Source organism: Equus quagga, chromosome 12, assembly GCF_021613505.1.
Source record: "Equus quagga isolate Etosha38 chromosome 12, UCLA_HA_Equagga_1.0, whole genome shotgun sequence".
NCBI classification, from domain to species: Eukaryota; Metazoa; Chordata; class Mammalia; order Perissodactyla; family Equidae; genus Equus; species Equus quagga.
The window spans coordinates 61,039,691-61,061,189 of NC_060278.1; the positions used below are offsets into that span (position 1 = coordinate 61,039,691).

Here is a 21,499-nt window from a genome sequence, read left to right on the forward strand (position 1 = left end):
AAACACGGCTCCTTCCTCCCAGGAGGCAGGGCGAGAAGGGATGCGAGTCCTCAGGGGTCTGCTCGTTTCCAGGGTGAAGAGAGGCTGCGGGAGGCGGAGCAGGGGGAGGTGGGGCTTCCATGAAACTGGGTCAAGATGGCCTCGGATTGGGGTAAGCAGGGCTCCCGGGCTCCGAGGCAGCAGCTGCAGGCGACCAAGTTGGGTGGGGCGAGGGCTGGAACTGGGCAGAAGAGGGGACAGCCCGCTCCCGGACACCAGCGACACCAACTCCCACACAGAAGCGCGGAGGAGGGGAAGCCCTCAGGCTCTGCGGGCTCAGAGTGCCTGCCTGGAGGACAATTAGCCGGCTCCAGGGACGGTGGGGACAGAGCTCTGCCTGCAAGGGGGGCTCCGAACGGACCTGAGGAAACAGGCTCAGTCTGCACACACTGGGGTGCAGAGCCGGGGTCCTGCCTTGACGACCCAGGCCCTGGGCAGTTCCTTAAGCGCCTCTCCTGGGCCCCACTGGGCGGCTGCAGACTCCAGGCTAGGGCCTCACGGAAGCGACTAGAAAGGGTGAGGCGGGAGCACACACGCCCAGGGGAGGCCACTCGGCGAGGTCCACTGTGTGCGAACGTGGGCGCGCGCCCGGTGATGGGCGCCAGTGTCCCCCACCTGCCAGTCAGGGCACGCCATCTCAGGAAAAATAATCGGCAGCACACACCCCCCCAACACAAAATCGGTAATTTTATTCTTGTTGTCGTTATTAGGAGGCAAAAAAATGTACAGTTACAAGAATCGTCTTCCAAACAGAGGTTAAATATGAGCTGAAAAGTGTAAAAAAAGGAAGAGGAACATCACTTTACAAATCATTAAATAAACAAACAAACAGAAAACAAAACTCAAAGGACCAACCCCCCCACCCCTGCTGAGTTCTCTCCTTGTGCAACTCTGCAAAATGAGAACAGAAAATGACACGGCCCGTGGAGGGGGCCCGGGAGGGGCGGGAGCCGGGAGCCGGGGTCGGGGGGACGCTGGCCTCCTGCCCCTTCGGCCGGTGGTCTCCGGCTCCTGGTTGTGCCTGGTGGCCCTGCGGAGGCTGGGGGCCGAGAGGGGCACCTCTGGAGGTTCCCGTCAGCCTGTAACATTCAAGCACCGCAGGGACAAGCCAGACTGGGAGTGGCAACGGGAGGACCTGGGACGGCCACCAGTGCCCAGGCTGGTTCCTGCCCCAGGTGCCAGGCTTCACCCTTCCTGGTCTGAGCCTGCCCCAAGCAACCCATGTCTCTTTCCTTCTCTCCAGACCGCCCACCCAGATCCTGACTGGCCCCCGCAGCATCAAATGGTTGATTTTAGTCTTTGCTTAAATTAAAAGTTAAAATATATATACATATATATACTGTACACACAGACAGTAACAGAAGAGTGCTGGGAGGGGCGTCGAGGAGCAGGACGGAGGGGGCAGGGGCTGTGGGGCCAGGGCCGCTGAGGGAGGGAAGCAGGGTGGTGGGGGAGGAGGGGCCGGGGGGGGGGGGTGAGGTTAGGACCAGATGGGAGCAGTTTATTTTACAGTAAAATCAGGAGTTCCAACCTCAGCAGAACAGGACTCTGGGATCCCCAGAGGCCCCTCCCCACACCCAGCGAGGAGGGGAGGGCTCAGGGGGGACGGCGGGGCGGGCAGGGGGCTCGGCTTCAGGTCTGGAGGACACGGTCCTGGTCCCAGGGGGCAGGGCCGCAGCCTCAGCTTCTCCGCGACTTCGAGTGTTGAATAAGCCACTGTAGGGTGATGTCTGGTGGGGACGAGAGAGAAGGTTACAGGGCTTCCAGCGCTGGACCTGCAGGGGAGGTGGACACAGGGAGCCTGGGGCCCCGCAAAACTGCAGCCGGGTCAGCTCTATGGGCACCAGGAGCCCAGAGCTGTCAAGCTCCAGGAAGCCCCCAGTGGGTGGCGGGGCGTCCGGGTGCTGAGAAAGAGATGAGCCCTGGGTGTCAGAGTCAGACGCCCACCAACCCTGTGATGCTACAAGGATGGGAGTGGTTTGTCCGAGATCATGGGACCAACTGATGGCAGAGCGCAGAAGATGCTCAGCATCGGGCCTCTGGCTGCCTGTCCTCCCTGGAGAACCAGAGCGTGGGGCTCCCAGGAAAGTGGAGGAGTCCGAATCGAGAGCCACCACGGAGACACCCAGGGGGCCTCTGCTCTCCTCCCCGGCCCGTGGCTACGCCCCGAACCCACGCACCAATGTTGTCCTTCTCTTTGCAGGAGATGGAGTAACAGCAGATCTCCCGGTCCTGGATGGCCGACAGATTCCTGGGGGAACCAGAGCAGAGTCACTGAGGCCAGGACAACCCAGAGGCCAGGCCACATGGGGAGGGCGCGGCTCCCGGAAAGGTGGGCTCTGCTGCCATCGTGTGGCGGACACTCAGGGCAGCACCAAGCCGCTGGCGCTCGGTGGGTGCCCGGGGAACATGGGGAGCAGGGAGCAAGGTCAGAGAAGTCGCCAAACTCACATCTTCTCGATCAGCTCCTTCTCGTCCAAGGCTCCCGGAAGGTCTCGCTTGTTACCCAGGACTAAGACCTACAGAGAGGGAGGCGCAAGGCCGGGTGTCCGGATGGGGGACTGGATGCCGTCCCCGCCTCCTCTCCCCCTTGCGCCCCCTGCCATCCGTCCCAGTCCCTCGGGGGTGCTGACCGGGATGCCCTGCAGCTGGGGTTTGTCCAGCAGGTTGTGCAGCTCGTTCTTGGAGGCCTCGATCTTCTCCTGGTCAGCGGCGTCCACCATGTACCTGGGGACGGCAGGGTGGGAACAAGCGTGTTGACACCACGGGCAGACAGGGAGGAGGAGACACTGCCACGCTCCGGCTGGGTCACCTCTGCCCCTCTGGGCTCCTGGGCCTGCCCAGGGTGTGTTTTCTGAACGGATGGGAGTGAAAAGCCACAGGGACCCTGCAGTTATCCTGTTCCCTGAGGTCCCCCTGGAGAAGCTGCTACTCCCATGCAAAGCTCGGGCCCTTGAGGATCAGACGCAAGTCCCTCCCAAAGGACCCTCTATGTTTTCACGGGAAGACCAGATATGGTTGAGTGAGAAAGGCAGAGGAAGCCCCAGATTTCCTTGCAGAAAGATACTTTAAAAAATCAGGTTAGGGGCCAGCCTGGTGCTGTAGCAGTTAGATTCATGTGTTCTGCTTTGGTGGCCCAGGGGTCGCAGGTTCGGATCCCAGGAGCGGACCTATGCACCACTTGTCAAGCCATGCTGTGGCGGTATCCCGCATACAAAATAGAGGAAGATTGGCACAGGTGTTAGCTCAGCGACAATCTTCGTCACGCAAAAAGAGGAAGCTTGGCAACAGATGTTAGCTCAGGGCCGATCTTCCTCACACACACACACACACACAAAATCAGGTTAAAAACAAGAAAAACCAAATAATTTTTTGTTTGGGTATATATATGTAGGATGAAATTATTTTTAAAGAGCAAGGGAATGAATCATTTAAACTGCACAAAATTCAGGAAGGTGGTGACCCTGGGTGGGGGAGGCAGGGGGACAACGAGGATGCACAGGTGCCACCTGAGCCCTGGGTCACAGACAGGTGCGCTGCCCAGAGAGTGTATTGGATAGGAGGCGGGCCAGCGAAGGCAGCTGTGCACGCACGGTGCTCACGAACTAGGATTACGACTAATCGGGTTCGGTCCCTGCAGGTCCTCAGGCTGGGGCCCGGGTGAGGCTGGGGGGCCCCGCGGCCGCCCGCGGGCACTTACACGATGGCGCTCACTCCCCGGCAGTAGCGCTCCCACATGCTGCGGAATCGGGGCTGGCCCCCGATGTCCCAGAGCTGGGCGAGAAGAGGGCGACACGGTCTCAGCGACAGGCAGGCAACCAAACGCTCTGGGCTCCAAGGACCCCTCCTCCCCGCCCCCGCCCCTGCCCCCCAGCCCTCCTCGCTCCACCCCTGCGACTGCCCTCTGCCCGGATGACCCACTTCTGCTTTCCTTTAGCTTCTCCTCCCAGGAGCTCAGGGCCCTCCCCCAACTCCTTCGGGACCCCCTGCCGCAACACACACGCGCGCACACGCATGCGTGCACACAGGCACGTGCATACACACGAGAGCGCCCGCATGGTCTTCTGCGGCCCCCTCACTTGCACCCGGAGTTTCGGCTTCCTCCCCCTCACCTTGATGGTCACGTTCCCTTTGGTGATCTTGCGCATGTTGAAACCCACGGTGGGGATCATGTCCTCGTTGAACTGTCCTGACTGGAAGGAAGAGCCAGAATTGGAAAAGGGGCAAAAATCAACAGGACCCCGACGCGCCGTCCCTGACGGCGGAGTACAAGAGGCTGTGAGAGTCAAGTGGAGGCCAGGCCAGGGCTTCTTGGGCGTCCCCGGGGCCAGGGGGCGCTCCTGAGCGTCCCTTGCCTTCCAGCAGGGCGGGCGTAACCCACCGAGGTGTGCACCCCGTCCTGGAGCGAGGTGTGCACCCCGTCCTGGAGCGCTCCTGGGAGGGAGGAGGCAATGGTAGGACCTGTCCCCGAGACCAGAGGTCTCACCCGCCTCTGCTGAATAGAAGCCACTACCGAGTTTGGTCTGCAGCGGAGCAGAGGCGCCACCACCTCCGGCGCAGGAACCCCGTGCAGGCCCCGGAAACGGCACGGGGATCTCGAGGGGAGCGGACGGACTTTCAAAGCCGCAGTAAATATTCCAGTCAAAATCTGGGGAAGGTAAATCGGCCACCCCCAAAATGCAGTGCATGCAAGCAATTTCAGGATTATCCACAGTTCTGGCTCATTTGTCCACACTCCATCTGTTAGGATGGATAATCCACACTCTACATGATCTGCTGACTTCTGTGTCTCCCACCAGACGGAGAGCTCCTTGTGGAGAGGAACGTGTTTATGTTAACGTTTGTAGACGTTTGCCGCATAACTAGAACTGACGACAACTCTACTTCCCGCCACCCATCTTCAGATCCTAAGAATGTTTATTTTCCCCCTCCAAATTGTCTCCGAGATCTCTAGACTGTTCTGAACTAGCCACAGGTCTCAACAAGGCCAGACCAACATTCCCCCAAGATCATAGCATGTTGACATGAAGGACACTTCTGCTCACCCCCAGGCCAGTCTGGAGGAGACGGGGCTTCTGGCACCTGGCCCCTGAGGGCACAGCACTGTTCCTGCCCCGTGCCATTTGCTTCTTCCAGCTGGGAGGAAGAAGGCCTCGGGTCACGTAAAGAGGTCAGGGACTCTGACCACTAGCCAAGGTGTGGGGGATGAGGGCTTCCCACGCAGAGCCCTCAGTCTGGAGGTCCCACCTGAAGGAGAGATTCATTCCCTTTGATCTGCAGGAAAGCCCCAAACTCATTCACCAAGGCCCCTGGATGTGAGACCGGAGGACCCCCAACGGATGCTCACGACACGGTGGAGCCCACGTTCCTAACCTGGAGGCCAGACGGGCGTCAGAGAGCCGTGGGACCCCTTGAAACTGCACAGGATGCGCATGTGCAGGGTTTTGTTTGTATGTACACTTCTCTGGGGAAAGGGTCTCCAATCTTATCAGATCTCAAAGGGTCCAAGAGCCCCTGGAAGTTAGGAATCCCTGAGCAAAGGGAGTGTCCCCGAGGACAACAGCTTCTCTCCTGGCTGAGCAGGGAGGACCGTGGATGGTCCTGGTCTCATCACCCAGACCCGAGGGGGCCAGGCGGGGGTGGGGCACATGCTGGATATAGTCCACCCCACCCCATTGGCTGATTAGGAGCTCAGAGTCTGAGGATGGAAGCCCATCTCTTGTCATCCCTCATTGTACAGGAGCTGGGACAAGACACTGCCACCTCAGGGCCTCAAGGCCGCCTTCCATGACATGGGGGAGAAGTGCTCAGGTTGTCTAGAGATTGGCCAATTAGGCTCACAAGGTGCTTGTAAATGATTTCAATGCAGCGTGAGAACCCTTCATCGCTCTTGGCTCCCACATACATGAAAAGCCCGGCCTGGCAGGGGTGATCCTGGGCAAAGGGGGAGGCTGGAGGACCCTGAGGGAGCCAGGCTCCCAGTACCACGGGCTCCAGTGCAGCTGCGACTCAGAGCTAAGCTGGAACCAGCTTAGGACTTCATCTCTCTGCTGACGCCCCCATCGCACAAGCTCCTCATTTAAGGTCACAAGTAACCCTAGCAGCATCCGGTCCAGCCTCTCGTCTCAGCCTCGAATCCCCCCGCTCACTCCTTCTTGGTCAGCTTCAACTCTCCAAAAGTCCTTTATAATGAGTCACAAGTCCATCCTCCTATAACTCCCCCCCCACCCCGGGTACCCCAAGACTGGTTCCTTCACAGGACAGTCTTTTCCACTTTTAAATTTTTGAAAATGGTCCTCTTGTTTCCCTCAGGCAAAACATCTCCTACTTTCTAGCATCATGACTTTTCAGAACTCAAAAGATCAGTTTCAGGTTCTTGGAAGCACCGTAAAGTCTCTATATAATTTCCTTCCAGCTTTCTTAGCCTGCGGAGTAGCTGGACACATCAAGTCAACTTCTATTTACACCCTGGCCTCAGACAGCGAGGAGCAAACGCCGACTGGGGGAGCGGCTGAGACAAACAGGAGCCAAACGGACAGACAAAGGTGATTCGGAGTCAGCGGTGGGCATGGGGACCACCAAGCCCAGGGGTTCCGACTCTTGGTTTCTTTCTGAAAGACATTTGACGGTGACCGCACGCAGGGTGGGCAGAAACTCCAGTGTGGCAGCCCCGGAGGACCTGGGGACACAGGGTTACCCTGTCGCTGGGATGCCCACTACAGCCCCCCCCCCCCGGGGGGGGGGGTGTTTCTTGGGAGGACTCGTTAGAGGGAAATTCAGCTTGCTCTTTAAGGATGTGCAAGTTGAAGCAACAAATTTAACATCGAAACGGGGAACACATGGCTGGGGAGGAGGACTTCCCTGCACATCACGGAAATTCTTGACCCCGGCAGTGGAATTTGCCATTCTCGGGTTCTGTTCCTGACCTGCCGGAGCGTCCCACTCTCCAATATAATGCCGGCCTAGAGGAGACCCTCCTGTCCAGGAAGCAGAACCCACCGGGGTCCCTGGATCCCTGTCCAGGACATGGCTCCAACAAATACTCCATGAGGAGAGCTTCCCCCGGGACTGGAGGTGACATCTCAGCAGAGCCATCAGCCCAGCCTCACCCAGAGACAGCTCCCAGATCTAAATGCCTAGAAGCCGAGCCGCCCAGGCCCGCAGGCCCAGTGTCCAGGCGCTGTGCTCCTGCTCAGGGAGCCAAGAGCCCAAGTCAACGCCCAGTCTAAGCAGAGGGTCCCTGACACCACCGTGCCCAGAGCCCAGCACGGGCCTGAAGATCCCGCTCTGTCAGGTGAGGAGTCAGGAGCCACCGGTGGACGCAGGGGCAGAGGTCACTTGCGACACATGTTTGGGAAAGGAAGCCAGTGCCCAACATGTGATGGTGGGGTGCACGCCCCTCCAGCCTGCCCCGCGCCCTCCTGCCTCGGGCAGTGCTCCTTCTGGGTGCTGGGCCCTGCTGGGAGGCCTCTTCTGCAGGATGGGCGACCTCGGGCAGGAGGAGGCACCTGGGCCAGCCGGCCACACTTCTTTGCTGCCCTGTCTCGGCGGCATTCTGAGCCGGCAACTGGCCAACCTACAATTCTCAGAAACCCCAGTCTGGGGACTGGCGCCGGGTCCCTGGACCACCCAGGCCTCTGTCCCCAGCCTTCCTCTGCTCCCGGAGCCCCATTGGGCGGGATCTGAAATGCAGGCCGCAGCCATGACTGCAGCCCCAGCTCACACCCAGAAAGCTCATCTTCCTCTTTTTTTTTTTGAGACGAGATTTTAACTCCTTCCCCACCACTCCCCCGGCCCTGAAAGACTTACAATCGCCCTCCTCGGTCCTAGTACCCAGAGCCCCAAGCCGGTCTCTCCCAGGTCCCCAGAGTGGGCAGTGCCCCATCAGCTCATCCTCTGGGCGGGGGCACCTCCCCCTGCAACTTCTGAGCAGGTGCAGACTCCAAACTCCGCCAGCGATGCCACCCTCCCTGGACCCCCGGCCAGAGCCGCCGGCCTGGAGGTTCCTGGAGGGGAGGAGGCTGGGCTTGGGCCAAAGGCCTCTCAGCTGATCCCCCACCGCGGGGATCCCTCCCCTCCCCTCCCCCTCCAGGGCGCCGGCTTCCTCTTCCGGCAGGCAGGGGTTAAGCCCTTGGGGTGGGGCTGGCCGCCCGGACCCCCTCCCCAGGCCGCCCGGTCCCGCGACCCCCCGCACGCGGAAAGGCCCGGGCGCTTTCGCCCTGTCATGGCCCGGGCGCGGGGCCGGGGGGCCTGTCTCGGCCGCCAGAGGGTCCCTCCCGTCTCGTGACCCCCTCGGGGCCGCCGGTCCCCTCGTCCCCTCCCCGCCCCGCGTCGCGCCATCCCGGCCGAGCAGGAGGCGGGTCGCGCCCCACATCCCCACGGCCGCGCTAGGCCCCGCGCGCCCGGCCCGCTCCTCCCCGCCCGCGCGCGGCCGAGCCGGCCATGCAGACGGCGCCCCGGCCGTGCCGGGCGGAGACCCAGTCAGCAGGGCGGAGACCCGGTCGGCAGGGCGGCGACGGCCCCGCGCCCCGGCCCCCGTACCGCGATCACGTTCACGAAGGTGGTCTTGCCCGAGTACTGCAGCCCGACCAGCGTGAGCTCCATCTCCTCCTTCCAGAACAGGGCCTTGAACCAGTCCAGCAGCTTGTTGAACAAAGCGATCATGGTCGCGGCGCCCCTCCCGGTGCGGCCCGGGTCCCGCTGCTCGGTGCGGGCGGAGCTCAGCGCGGCGCCGACGACTCGCGCCCGGAGCGGCTCGCCGATGGGTGTGGCTTCCGCGCCCTCCTGCTCCTCCCGCTCCTGCTCCTCCTCCTGCTCCAGCCCCTCCTCCACCTGCTCTCCCTCCCGCTCCTCCTCCACCACCGCCCTCCTGCGTCCCGCTCATGCTCCAGCGCGCGCTCCTCCCCCGGCGCTGGGGTCGGGGGCGGGTTTCGGGTTAGGGCCGGACCCACAGCTGGCGTCGGGGGCGCTTGGGGAAAACAGTCTGATCCTCTGTTTCCCTTCCCGAGCTGGCGCGCCCTGGCATCCCCTCGCTTAAAAGACCGTGGGCCCGAGGTGGGTGAGGTCTCCGTCATGCGGGAACATGTGCGGGGCGGAGAAGGGTGGTTCTCCCACGTTCCAGGACAGGAGAGAGATCTCTATGAAAGAGAAACTTTTTGTCCCCTAAATCCTTGCCTCCCAGCATCTCTGGGTACCAGGTCCCACCCTCTCAAAATGCTCCCAGCGGGAAGTCACCGCGTCTGGGCGGGTTTCGATGCGCCATCTTGGTTTGTAAACCGCAGTGTGCCTGAACCACTTATTTGGGAAGCCTCTGGTCCAAGGTGAAATGAATGTTTGGGTCTGATGCTGATTTTCGCTAGGATCACCCAGATACTTAAGATAAAATCCTGCTGGCGGGGAGGGGGGCCGTCTCCAGTGAGGAGGATCTGCGGCAAATGGGTAAGTTGGCCTGTTCTGGGAAAAACCAAAATTTTCTCCCAGAGGAGAATTGATGGTGGGAGGTGCCCCTAACCCCAGGGCCCGCTGACCCCAGCTGGCGGTACCCCGACTTCCCAGGCTTCAGGGCAGTCCCCGCCCCATGCTGGGTGCTCCTGAGTGTTTGTTGTTCATCCATGGAGAGTGTTGCTTTAGTCAAAGGTGCATAAATGGTCAGTGTCAACCGCACCAGTGTCAATGGCCCCAGGATGAGCCCAGAGCAGCAGACAGAGGCCAAGGTGGAGGGGTCACAGAGCCTTGGCTTAGCATAATGCTCTGGATTTTTTGTGTCGTCCTTCTATTTTGCTCTAAGTCTCTCTCTAGCTCCTAAGGGTCACCTCTGCCCCGTTTCCTAAATTGACTCCAGGTTCACTTGGTTTTATGTGTCCCTGGAAGGGCTAGAAGGTTCCATGCCCCGGGGAAGGGCCTGCAGCCTGCTCCTGGTCTATGGATTTTCTCTCTCTATTGCTGTAAAGGGGCTCCAGATGCCTGAGAAGATGGAAAGAAGGAATGAATCAGCCATCCCAGAAGCCTTTATTTTCCCACATGGCTGCTTTTCCAGAGGCGCACTCTCTAAGTTCTGGAACAGGCTGGGGCCACAGCGCCCGGGGTGGGGAGCCTGTGCAGTTGCTGCCCTTCTGGCTGGGTCCGAGCTCTCTGCCCAGCCTCCCGGGCACAGACTGTGGGTGCCCCTCAGAGGGGTTGGGGAGGGTACAGGTATGGGGAGCCCCCTACCGGAGCTGGAAGGAGGGAGGCGCTCAATAAGGCCCTGCGGGAACATGAAGAAAATGAGCCTCGGTTTCAGTGCTGTGTGTTCCTTGGAAGAGATGTCATAAATGAGGAGGCCCAGCTGTTCTCCAGCTCCAGCTCCTCAGGGGTCCACAGAGAACTGGCACGGGCAGAGGCAGACCCCAGGGGCTCTGTGCCTGCAGGAGGGGTGCCTCCCTCTCCCCATGGGCAGCCCATCTTGGCTTCACGGATGACGGCTTTGATGGCTTCCTGGGGTGTGGACATCAGCCCTGAGATAGATCTGGGGTGCCCTGGAAATTGTGTTGATGCCGAGATGATGAGGGGAGTTAGTTCTCTGGGGTAGACTGTGCGGGGTCCCGGTTTGGTCTGAGCTCCCAGCTCTGCCCCACATGGCTTAACTCAGACTGTTCCTGGAAACAACCACGCTCTCCAGGTGTGCTCTGTGCACGCAGGGGGCAGAGGGCCGTGGGGTGCCCATTATCTAAAACCAGGCCGTGCTCTCCGCCTCCTCCTCTCTCCTCTTTCTTCTGGACTTCCTGGATGCCCAGGATGTCTTCTGAGGTCATGGAAGGAAGACAGAGGATGCTGGGCCTCCCTAGGGAGCAACTGAGGTGAGTGGCCGGCCACTATGGAGGTGGGACAGCCCTCTGGGCCTCTGAGGGTCCCCACACTTTCCCTCTTCCAGAAATTTCAGCTGCTTGGCCCGTTTTTTTCTGTCGCCTGCCCCCAGGGACATGAGTGGGCGCAGGGGAAGTCTGGGTCCCTGTTCTCTCTGGGGGGTATCCACCTCTCGCAGATGTGGAGTGAGGAAGCACAGCGTCACTGCTGGGATGTCGAGAACGTGGCCAAAGTCAGGACCAGGCTGATCCCAGCTCTGGCACTTGGCCTGTACATGGGCAGGGTCATGGAGAACGACCTTGGGGTCACTCTCTTGCCGGCCCCAGGAAGGGGATACAGCTGGAATGGCTTCTAGGAAGTTCTCTGATTGTTTTCCCCGTGAGGCAGCAAAGCACTTAGGTGTCCATGTCATAGACGAAGAGACTGAAGCTCACAGAGGGTTTGAGAGAAGACCAGACCCCTGGGCTTCTATCTCAGACCTGTTGTCAACGCCACCTCCTATCTTTAAGTTCAGAGGGACGTGGGAATTTGCCCCTAGTGTCCACGAGAGGAAGGAGAGGACTGGCCAGTGGTGAAGACCTGCACTCCGGCCTCGGTCCTTGCTGGTCAGCTTCCTGTAACCACACACGCTCACTGAGGGGGCAGCCTCTTCCCATGCGCACCCAGGAGGACCCTAGGCCACAAAGCCCTCTTTCCCCAGACCCACCTTCCCAGGCCTGGGAGAAGTCGGCGCCTGGGCTGGTGGAGGGCGTCTGGGGTCAGGGGCTGGGCTCCCCCGGCAGCTGGGCAGCGTACAGGGCCAAGGTGTGGTGCAGGAACTGGTACTGCTCCGTGGTCTGGATCATCCCGCCCCTGGGAGGAGAGGCACACAGACCTGAGCGGACGAGGGTCGGCTCGGCCGTCCTCGCTGTCCTCCAGGGAGAGCCTGACATTCCCCAAAAATCTGTCAGCTCCTCCACATACATTCATCCTCTGCCTCCTGCTCCTTCTGGCTGCCCCTCAGCCCTTCCCCACGAGGAAAGCCCCCTGCCACTTACCCAGGGCTGAGCCCAAGGACTGGCTGTGCCAAGGAGGAGATGCCCCCCCATGCCCAGCACTTGGTCTTCTCTAACCACCAGCTCCTGGATAGAAACAGCCCCTGATTCCTCAGACCAGGCCAGGGATGTCCCTGAGCCTAAGGTTTCCTCTTTCCAATAACCTTGAAAGTACCAATAATAATTCCGTACATTTGTCTAGTAGGTTCTCATGTTTCCCAAACACTTTCACATAAGTTAACTCATTCCTTACAACAGTTTTTTGGGGGGATGGGGCCACTATTTCTCTCTAGATAAGAAAGAAGGGCCCAGAGAAATTCAGTGACAGCTCAGGGAGGCGTGAGTCAGAATTTGCACCCTGGTCCCTGTCTCCAAAGCCAGTGAGCGTCTGTGCACTTCCTGTGGCCGCCTGGTGTCTAGAACCAGCCACAACCCTTTCCGCTGCCTTTCCCCTGAGTAGGGAATTTAGAAGAACCAAGACGAAAACAAAAAAGATCGAAGGCCCGGGGAAAGCCACAGAACGGCGTCTTTAGTCCTAAACCCCAAGCTAAGATTCTAGATTGAGATTCTCTCCTGGGTGTTAATCACAAAAGAAATAGGTCTTTAAGCAAAAGGGGCCCCTTCCTTTCTCGCAGGAAGTGCTCAGCGGTGGGCGTCTGTGACTGCTCTGACCCCGGGAGGCACTGATGCCGCTCGCTCGTTAATAGTCTCGGTGCTGTTTACCTCCGTGGACCCACCTGTCCAGCCGCAGTTGGCACACGATGCCCAGAATGTCTACTTCCCCTCGGGCCTTCAGTTGTTGACATCCAATTCGGGTGGCAATGAAACAGCCGGTCCGGCCAATCCCTGCACTGGACGTAGCCAGGGAGCGAATGGGGGGTCACGGGAGAACAGGGAACATGGGGGGTCAGGTGAGCGGGGAACGTGGGGGCCGGGCCCCCAACCATAGGGAAAACAGTAGGAGCTAAGGGCACTGTGTTTGGGCGGAGGACATGGGGACGGAGGAAGGTGGCAGTGCCTCCACGGGTCACAGCTTTACACTGGAGGAGGCTACATTGTACCCGCCTCATTAAACAGATTCCAGGTCGCCCTTGGTCCTTGTGCAGGCGTGAGGAGCTCTCCTCGCTTGGCAGTGCACAGCAGTTTCCAACTGACGGTGCTGTGCTGGGCCTGCTGACCCCTGAGCCCCTTATCTAACCGCCACTTCCTCCCCGCAGACACGTCTTCACAGCTGCCCACACTCAGCCCTGTCCCCAGCCGGCTCCTCCCCACAGTCCTCTCCACTCTGCTGTCTTGTCCTTTATTTCAAAGCCTTCTCCTTTCTTAGGAGCTTTCCCGTGCACACCCCTGATGGAGGCGCCCCGTGACTCCCGGCACTCACGCCCCTGTGGGGTGGGGAGCCCTTGCTGTCTGCACTTCTGTCTCTCTGTTCCGTTAGGATCTGCCCCAAATGGCTTCCTGTTTGCAGCTTGTCCCCTGTGTCACCCCCTAGTCCACCTCAATATACTTGATATGCTTTAGCCAAAGTATTCTTTTCAAGTGGCAAATCCAAGTTTCTTAGCCCATCCTATGAGGTCCCTCACCACCTGGACTTCACCCACCTTCCAGACCCATCTCTCGTCACTGTCCCTACCACATCACTGCCAAGCACCCACTCTCTAATTTACTCCCAGCAAAGTGTCCCCCTTTACATTTCATCTCTGGGCCTTTGCACATGCTGCTCCAGCAGCCTAGAGCACTTTCCCTTTCCCCTCTTCACTTTTCAGGTCTTAGCTTAGAGGTCCTTCCTCCTGGAAAGCCACTTCTGGCCAAAGTCTGGTGGGGCGACTTGGTTCTGTGCTGTGCACACAGCCTGTCACAGCTCTCATCCTCTGTGTGTTTAATTGTGTTATCTGCTGTCTGTTCCACCAGACTCTATACCCGTCAGGCCAGAATCCTGTCTCCTTAGCATCGAACACCATGCCTGACAATAGCAGGTTTCCAGTAAACGTTTGTTGAATGAATGAATGAGTTCCCTGACAGCAGGGACCACGTTTATTTCCTCCCCCAGCAGCCTGGGGGCTTCCTGATCTTCCCTCCCCTCTTTGGACTGTGCCTGGATGTCCAGCCCAGAAGACCAGGTTCTGCACCAAGGAGGGAAGAAGAACAGAGCGCTGGCTGGATGACCGAGAGGCTCCTGTCCCAGTGAGAACTGGGCCTGCCCGACTGCTCTGCTTGGAGCCCTTCCCAGGAGAGACCCCGTGGAAGGGGGCCTGGCCACGGGCTGCGGTGGAGGGAGACGCCACATACCTGCAGTGGACCACGATGGGCCCGGTGTTGGCGGCCGTCTCTGGGCTCTCCTCCACCTCGGCCACCAGGCGCAGCAGGGGCCCCGCTGACTCGGGGGTCTGGTGGTCAGGCCAGGCCGAGAAGAGGATGTGCTTCACAGACCGGTGCTCCTCCTGGTGCTGGGGTGGGGACAAGGCTTGAGAACCGGGGTCGGGGGGGCACACTGCCCCCCCCTTCTCTGTGCCAGAGGAGGGTGAGGGCTGGAGTTCTCCGTGGGGCAGCCACGGCCCCGAGCAGGTCATCGTACCCCACCATTCCCCCCTCCGAACACTGGAAGGAGCACTGTCAGGCGAGAGCAGAAGGACCCTAGTTCAGGGCCTGCCTCTGACACCGACTAGCACGTGACTTTGGGCAAGTCCCTTAATCTCATTTTCTTCACCCAGAAAGTGGGGACAGTGCAGTGGTATTGGTTTACTTCCCAGGATGCTTGGAGGGTAATGCGTCGATAGAGAAATGCTTTGAAAAGCATAAAGCGCTCTACAGTGGTATGGGCTGTTTAAGGCACTTTTATGTGCGCCCCTGTACATCTCTGTGGACCTCCTGTCGCTCCTGGGGACCCCGGCTCTCCTCTCCTGGCCCATTCAGCAGACATGGATGGTTCCTGGTGGCTCCTACTGGGTTTGGTGGCTCTGCCCTGTTTGACTGGAGGCTCCCTGAGGACAGCGCCCTTGTGTGTCTTCCTTCTGGGCCTCAAGCACTTCTCTTAGGTGTGGGTTCAAGAAGGTTTAGATCTGAGTTCCAGAGAAGTGGGGGGTGACCTGACCAGGCCTGGCCCCAGAGGGTGGTACCTGGATGGAGAGCTGCCGCACGGTGTATTCTGGGTGCTCTTTCACATCCTGGACGCGAATCCGAAAGGGTCCGTAGGTGTCCTCTTCCGTGGGCCAGTAGAGGACACATTTCTGGGAGGGAGGGAGGGAGTCAGAAGGGGGAAGCGTCCATCAGCTGGAGCAGGGACTGGGGGGTCATTAGCACCTGCTGGGGGCTCCAGAGCTTGGCGCCTGCAGATGAAGTGCTCGCCCGTCCTGTGTTCCGGCTGTGCTAGCCTCCACAGGTGCATCTCAGGGACTTTTCTGAGAGCTGCACGCTGGGCCTGGCTACAGGTGGTCTCAGCCACCAGGGAGCCCCTGGTCTTGAGCGGCCCAGAGCTGGGGCGTGTGCGTGGTGGAGCATAGCCCTTTCTGGGGTCCCCAGGGCTGTGGTCTGCCTCTTACCTCCTTGCTCTCTCGGAGCTGAGTGAGCATGACAATGAGTGACACTTCTTCCTGCCACACCATCTCCCAGAAGTCCGACACGGTGTTGGGCATGGGGCCCTGGGTGGCAATGTAGGCCTTCTCCTGCCCGCCGTATCCCTGGGGGGTGCGCAGAAGGGACAGGAAAGCAGTGAGTGTCCCAGACTCTGCAAGTCCTAGGACCAGGCTGAAGCTGTGAACACGCACACCTGGACACACATGCACCAAAAGCACACACCGGAAGCCACGTGGTGGGAAGGACACAGGCTCTGGAGTGAGGAACAGCTGATTCCAAATCTACGTTCTTCTGGTCTCTGGCTGTGCCACCGTGAGCAGCTCACCCAGCTCTGTAGCCTCAGTGTTCTCATCCGTAAAGGGGGCATAATATCTATCTTGCATGAATGTTGTGCACATTAAATTGAAGAAAGAACATTGAGAGTCTAGCATGGATCAGGACCTCTGTACCATGTGCCCCTTCCTCCCCTGCTTTATACTATTGCAAAGTGAGAAAACAGTGTGTCTGTTGAATGAATGTTTCACTTTTGCATATTACTTGTATACATTTAGTAGCAAGATGTGGTGCCCACTTGCCAGCTCTTGTTCTCCGCTTCAGAATCCCCAGCTTCCTGCTCCTCAAGAGGATGCAGGAGCACCTGTCCACTTGGTTTCTGCTGCCAAGGGGAGAACACGTTCCTCACGGCGTCCCTGGCGAGCGACTTCTCATCTCGGCCCGCTGTCCTGCCCACTTTGAACCACTAGAGAGCGCTGCCTTACATCTATTTGGGGCCAACGGAGGTGGGAAGGGAGGTGGAGCTGCCTTCGGGTTCCTACAGCTTGATGTTAAATCATCTCCACAAAGAGGGGCTGCTCGGGGGCCATTTAAGGCCGGAGAGAGAGGAAAGGGGGACAGCGGGGAGCTCCCGTGGGTGCTGGCACATGCCATGCAGACCTCAGAGAGGCTGGCGATTGGGTTCAACAATGCCTGCTCCTCCACCTTTACAGGTCGGCATGGAGGAGGTGACAGGGCAGGGTAAGGAGACCGGGTGGTCTCTCCTTTTCAGGTTGTTTGACATCTGCTCTGTGTTCTTGGTTGGTGTCTCAGGCCCTGTTCGGTGTCCGTGCCAGCTTGGTAGGGCCAAGGAGGCCATGAGTCGGGGTCAGGAAACCCAGGCACCCGAGCCGCCAGCTGCAGCTGGCAGATTCTCTGTGGGCCTCTTCAAACACAGCTCGCCCCCATTCCTCGCGCCCCTGCCACAGCCAGGCCACTCACCCGGACGTAGTTGGCGTTGATATAGTCTCCATCCTCTTGGCTCTGTGCCCGGCCTAGACAGACACGGCTCTGGGGATCTAGGAGGTAGAAATCAGGGGAAATCAGAGGCCAAAAGGTAACCACTGCAACTCCAGCGGGGCCGAGAAGAGCAGGTGGCCCGGTACCCACTGGATGACTTTACAGACAGTGAGGAGCCGCAGGATGTTTTCGAGCAGTAGAGTGACGCGATCCAAGTGGCATGATTTGGGAAGAGTGGGGGGGGGGGGGGTGCTGTCCAGCCTGGACCAGCGAGGAAAGGCAACGGAGACGCCAAAACCTAACGGGATGCTGTGGTGGTGTGCTAGCCTTGAGGTCAGTGAGGCTGGAGAATAGGGTTGTGCCCATAGGAGCAGAGAACGGGATGTTGTGGAGGGAGAATGTTTTCTGATGGTGAATGCAGGATTCAGATGATTTGTCTGAAGTCGTGATGGAGAACCGGCCTTAGAACCCGGGTTTCCTGCCACCACTGGGGGTGTCAGCCTCTCCCACTGCAGGCGAGGGCTTTCTCCAGTCCAAGCAGGATGAAGAAGCTGGCTTGTGAGGACAGGAGAGGTGAGGCGAGGAGAGGAGCGGAGCGGAGAAGGGGCTCGCTCTCCCAGCGCCAGCCTGTTCCGGGCAGAGGTACGCAGGGGGCCAGGGCACCTCAGGCTCGGGGACCTCCCCCTCCCTGGCTTCAGGCTGGCCCTAATTAGGCCAAGAGCAGGCTGCTCCCTCTTCCTCCAGCTGGCTGAGCGCTGACAGCCCTTGACCCAGCCGTGCAGGCAGAGGACCGGGACCGAGGATTCGAATGCAGTGCGAGCAGAGAGCTGAGGCCTCGGCCTGGCCCCTGGCCGTGCAGAGGTGAATTGCCAGATAAGGCTGCCGTGAGGGAGGAAGGGGAGAGAGAGGGAGAGTCCCCAAGGACTCTTCCTCCCGCTGAACAACAAGAGGTGCTGATGCCCCGGTCTGCCAATCTTGCAGGGTCGCCTTCTTATAGCTCCGTGACCCCGGTCTCCAGCCTGTCACTGCTCTCTCGCAGACCCTGCCCTGCCTCCATGGAGTTTCTTAAAGCCCTCTCTTGGGGAGCTGTCCCAATGGCAGCTCTTCACTGCAAACCTTTGCTGGGCGTTTCCCATGGGGAAGAGGAGGAAGAAGGTTTGGTGCAACGAGCTGTGCAAGCTTGGGCAAGTTATGCAACTTCTCTGAGACTCAGTTTCCTCGTTTGTAAAATGGGGATAATGACACCATAATACCGACTTCATGGGGTCCTTGTGAGCAGTGAATTACTCTAGGGGACGCTGAGCATGCCTGGCCACGGGAAGCATCTGCACAGGAGAGTGCCTGTCTCCTCGCTGGGGTTATGGTTACTGCTCCTCCTGCCCCCGCACAGGCATGGTTTTGGAATTTCTCTGCTGAAAGAAGATGCTCCAGGGCAGGTGGCTCATCCCTGTCGAGGGCTGTGTATCTGGCCTTTGGCACCTCTCCAGCCCCAGGGACAGTACCGTCCCCTCGGATCCCAGCCACGGTGCTTACTTGGCAAGATGGTCTTGTATCGGTCCTTGGAGGCGTGGCCAGGAATGTCCAGGTCTTCAGGGCTCACAAAGTTTGGGGGGATCTTCTGGCAGGAGGAGGGAACAGTGAACACCCGTCCCCAGGCTCCCCACCCCTTCCACCCTCGTCTAGCAGAGCTGGGCCGGCGGCTCCCTCCTGGCAGGTCAGGATGAGGTGGAGGGCTAAGGAGAGGGCAGGTGCGGTCTACCCCCCTGAGCCCTGGGGTTCTCTTTCCTAAGGGCCCAAGGAGGAGACATGCCCGCAGGGCCCAGGGCAGAACGGTGCCAGCTGCCTCTGACTCAGAGGGCAGAGGGGCTTGGGGGGACCCCGAGTTCTTACCAAGAATTCCTCTTCCAGTTGCTTGGGGCTGGGCGGCTGGTGCTGCAGGGCCCAGCGGGTGAGGGGGTGTCCGGCTGTGCGCAGGAAGTGTAGGGTGACCTCCCGGGGTGTGTTCACTGAGCAGATGGGCTCCACAGCCCCCAGGGACCGCACGTCCAGCATCAGAGCGACGTTGGAGCCTCGCCTGCAGGCCCAGAACCAGGGTCCAGTGAGCGCCCAAGCCCGCGGGCTCTTCTCAGTTATTAGGTTGTGGGGCCTGTCCGAGGACGTGGCTGCTTATCGTCCCCTTGACCCCGAGGCCCCGTGAAGTTGAGGGTTCCGGCCCCTGCTGCCTGTCCTTCTCCTTTTGTCAGCCAGAACAGGGCAGCCAGGAACCCCACTGCTGCCTCCCTCTGCCCACCTCTGCCCACCCCCGACCCGGCCCCTAAAGCTTGCACCCACATCCAAACCCAAGATGGCCCTGCTCTGGGGCTGCTCAGCCCATCCTGGTGGATGTGAAACTTCGTGCCCCAGACAAGTAAAGGGCACGTAAACGATGAGCAAGCGAACACATCTGGTCTCTTTCTCAGGTTGGTGTCAACAGCCCAGGGCCCTCTGGACTCAGCTGTCGGAGCCCGAGGGGCAGATGGCGCTGGGGGCTGGGAAGGCCCCCTCCCACGACAGATCTCACCTCTCCTGCAGCCGCACATGCTTCTTGGCTGGCGCTTTGGTGGGTGGAGGCTGGGTCATGGCTGCCTCCAAAGACGAGGGCGGTGCCTGTGCTCTGGAGGGCCCCCCACGGGCCTGGACCATGCTGGGGTGGGTGCTGGGCCCAGGGGAGGCTCACTCAGCCATGGGGTTCGCCTGCAAGACAGGGCCCCTCAGCTACTGACCTCGGGCCTGCCCGACTGGCCAGAGGAAGGCACCCAGGCCCAGGCTGGCCTTCTGCCCCCCGGCACTGGTTTTCACTGGGCGTGTCTTCTGTTCCCCAGGCAGTGGTGTCATTCTCACTGGGGGAAGGCCAGGATCTCCACAACAGGGGGACCCAGGGCGGCAGGCAGTGTTGGGTTAGAGCAAGGGTTCCAGATTGGGGGTGAAGATGGGAAAGAATCCAGAAGGAGGCAGAGAGGGGAGAAGAGGCTGCTGGAGCCCCAAGTGTGTTCCTGGAGGACACACAGCCCTTGTGTTCTGTGTCAACCAGAGGGAGGCCCACAGAGCCTGTCTAGGTTTAGCCAGTGGGCCTTGTCTGAATGGGGAATTTGAGGCCTCTCGCAGCATTGGGGCTGGTCGGGGACCCAGGCATGCCGGGCTGCTGGCCCCCCACGGGACCCGCTCCTAACCCTACCCCTCCCAAGTTCATCCTGGCATCTGGGGTCTCTGTCCAGGGGGTAGGCTGGGGGTGTTTCCTTCCTCCTCTGCCCATCCCCCCGATCTCCCGCCTCTGCAACCGTCACAGGAAATGGCCTCACCAAGCCCTTGGGCGACAGCGCATGGTGAGGCGACAGCTGGGGGCACGCAAGGGGGCACAGAGGTGGTGGGGCCACCTCCTCCCGGGGGACAGCCCCCACCTCCGGGGTCACAGCTCCCCAGGTGAAGGGGGTGTCAGTCGCCACGCCCGCTGGGATGGAAGTGAGGGGAGAGTGTGGCCCTGCAGATGCGCGTGGTGGAGGGAGGCCCCCCCAGGAGCAGGAGGGGGTTCTTCAGCCTCTGCTCTCCTGCCGCCCCCTGCCCTGCCCCTCGGGGACGTCAGCCAGGTCAGCACCCATTCCCCAGCACTGTGGCCCCCGACGCGCCCTCTCGCACCCGCTCCTTGGGGATGCCCTCCCGTCACCCCAGGGGTCCGCAGCCCCGGGGCCTGGGACTCCTCCTCCCCCATTCAGGTACTTACTGAAGCAGCTGTGTCCCCCAGGCTACCTCTTGCCAGCTGTCTGTCTGTCTGTCGGTCTGTCTTTGAGGGCTGAGGAGGCTTCAGGAAGCCAGCTTCCTCCCTCAGCCCCTCCTCGCTGCCACCCACGCACACCCCAGCTGCATGCTGCCCTCCTGCGCCTGCCGCTGCCACCAGGGGTCGGTGCCTCCTGCCTGTGCCCCTCTGGGGCGGGCTGGCCTCGTCCCAGCACCTTCGCCATGGGCCCAAGCCCTGCTGCCTGGGAATGGGTGAGGGGCGACCACGCAGGTGCCCCAGCTCCCAAACTCTCCTCCTTCTGCAGCGTTCCTGTGGGCCTCTGTCACATCCAGCCTCTGCCTGCATGCTGGGCAGAGCTCGGCTGACCCCCGGCTCCAGGCTGTCCCACCAAGAACCCAGGTTGCTCCTGGTGAAGCCGACCTTGGCCGCAGATGAGTCTCCACTGCTCTGCTTCGGCCCCAGAGCCTTGCCCTGGAAGCCCTTGTCCTTTCCGCCATGGGACTTCACAGGGAGCACGGCTGCGCCTCCCCAGAGCGGAGGTGGGCGCAGACCTGAGGTGGGGTGGGGAAGAACAGAGGCAGCAATCCTCGCTCCCCGTGGGAAAGGAAGGCCCAGGCCAGGCCGGAAGGTCATCCCAGGCCTGCGCCCCACCCCAGCTCTCAGCGGCCGCTGTCTGAGACGGTCCAGCCAGCAGGGAAGCAGGCGGCAGAGACAGCCTGACGGACAGTCTGGGGGCCTTTCCCCGGCTCCCAGCCCCTTCCAGGCCTCCTCCCAGAGCCCCGACCTCTAGGTAGAAGACTTACCGAGCGTGGACAGTCTCTGGCCCTCTCTCCAGGGGCCTCCCATGTCTTCTTTGCCGCTGGGGCGCCTGCATGCCTGGGGTCCGGGGAGTTGCCCCCAAGTCCAGACTCTACTGCCCCCCTCTCCCCTGCTGCCTGGGCTCGGCGGGCCCCTTGCTGGCCAGCAG

The 21,499-nt window shown here is 60.5% G+C and overlaps 2 protein-coding genes across 6 annotated transcripts; both read right to left on the bottom strand.

The window, feature by feature from the left end:
- Positions 1-704: 704 nt before the first annotated feature.
- Positions 705-8,809, bottom strand: ARL8A (ADP ribosylation factor like GTPase 8A). The gene is made up of 7 exons (XM_046678131.1): positions 8,581-8,809; positions 4,152-4,232; positions 3,740-3,813; positions 2,673-2,766; positions 2,491-2,558; positions 2,220-2,290; positions 705-1,769 (listed from the first exon to the last, which is right to left on the bottom strand). Exons 1-7 carry the CDS (start codon positions 8,701-8,703, stop codon positions 1,720-1,722), a joined length of 561 nt encoding a protein of 186 aa, XP_046534087.1. The 5' UTR covers positions 8,704-8,809; the 3' UTR covers positions 705-1,719.
- A 1,225-nt stretch (positions 8,810-10,034) lies between these two features.
- Positions 10,035-20,692, bottom strand: PTPN7 (protein tyrosine phosphatase non-receptor type 7). Of its 5 annotated transcripts, none has more exons than XR_006890992.1 (11): positions 20,518-20,691; positions 19,321-19,493; positions 18,651-18,834; positions 18,294-18,378; positions 16,743-16,819; positions 15,455-15,592; positions 15,032-15,142; positions 14,205-14,362; positions 12,653-12,766; positions 11,588-11,733; positions 10,035-10,858 (listed from the first exon to the last, which is right to left on the bottom strand). XR_006890992.1 is itself a non-coding variant. In XM_046678216.1 (10 exons), exons 2-10 carry the CDS (start codon positions 19,440-19,442, stop codon positions 11,640-11,642), a joined length of 1,080 nt encoding a protein of 359 aa, XP_046534172.1. In that variant the 5' UTR covers positions 19,443-19,493; positions 20,518-20,692; the 3' UTR covers positions 10,035-11,639. The 5 variants fall into 5 exon arrangements, 2 of the variants coding, with proteins under 2 accessions (XP_046534172.1, XP_046534169.1); XR_006890991.1 differs by having other exon boundaries at positions 10,035-11,088; XR_006890990.1 differs by having other exon boundaries at positions 10,035-11,495.
- Between the last annotated feature and the right edge of the window lie 807 nt (positions 20,693-21,499).

Bases quoted from the DNA above. Each gene is read 5' to 3' on its own strand.
- ARL8A (XM_046678131.1), bottom strand. From the start codon at position 8,703: ATGATCGCTTTGTTCAACAAGCTGCTGGACTGGTTCAAGGCCCTGTTC. The intron at 3,814-4,151 runs GTGAGGGGGAGG...CTTCTCGCCCAG, and splicing joins AAGGGAACGTGACCATCAAG to CTCTGGGACATCGGGGGCCA. The intron at 2,767-3,739 runs GTAAGTGCCCGC...TGCCGTCCCCAG, and splicing joins CGGGGAGTGAGCGCCATCGT to GTACATGGTGGACGCCGCTG.
- PTPN7 (XM_046678213.1), bottom strand. From the start codon at position 19,442: ATGGTCCAGGCCCGTGGGGGGCCCTCCAGAGCACAGGCACCGCCCTCG. The intron at 15,593-16,742 runs GTGAGTGGCCTG...CGCACCCCCCAG, and splicing joins TCAACGCCAACTACGTCCGG to GGATACGGCGGGCAGGAGAA. The intron at 15,143-15,454 runs GTAAGAGGCAGA...CCTCCCTCCCAG, and splicing joins AGCTCCGAGAGAGCAAGGAG to AAATGTGTCCTCTACTGGCC.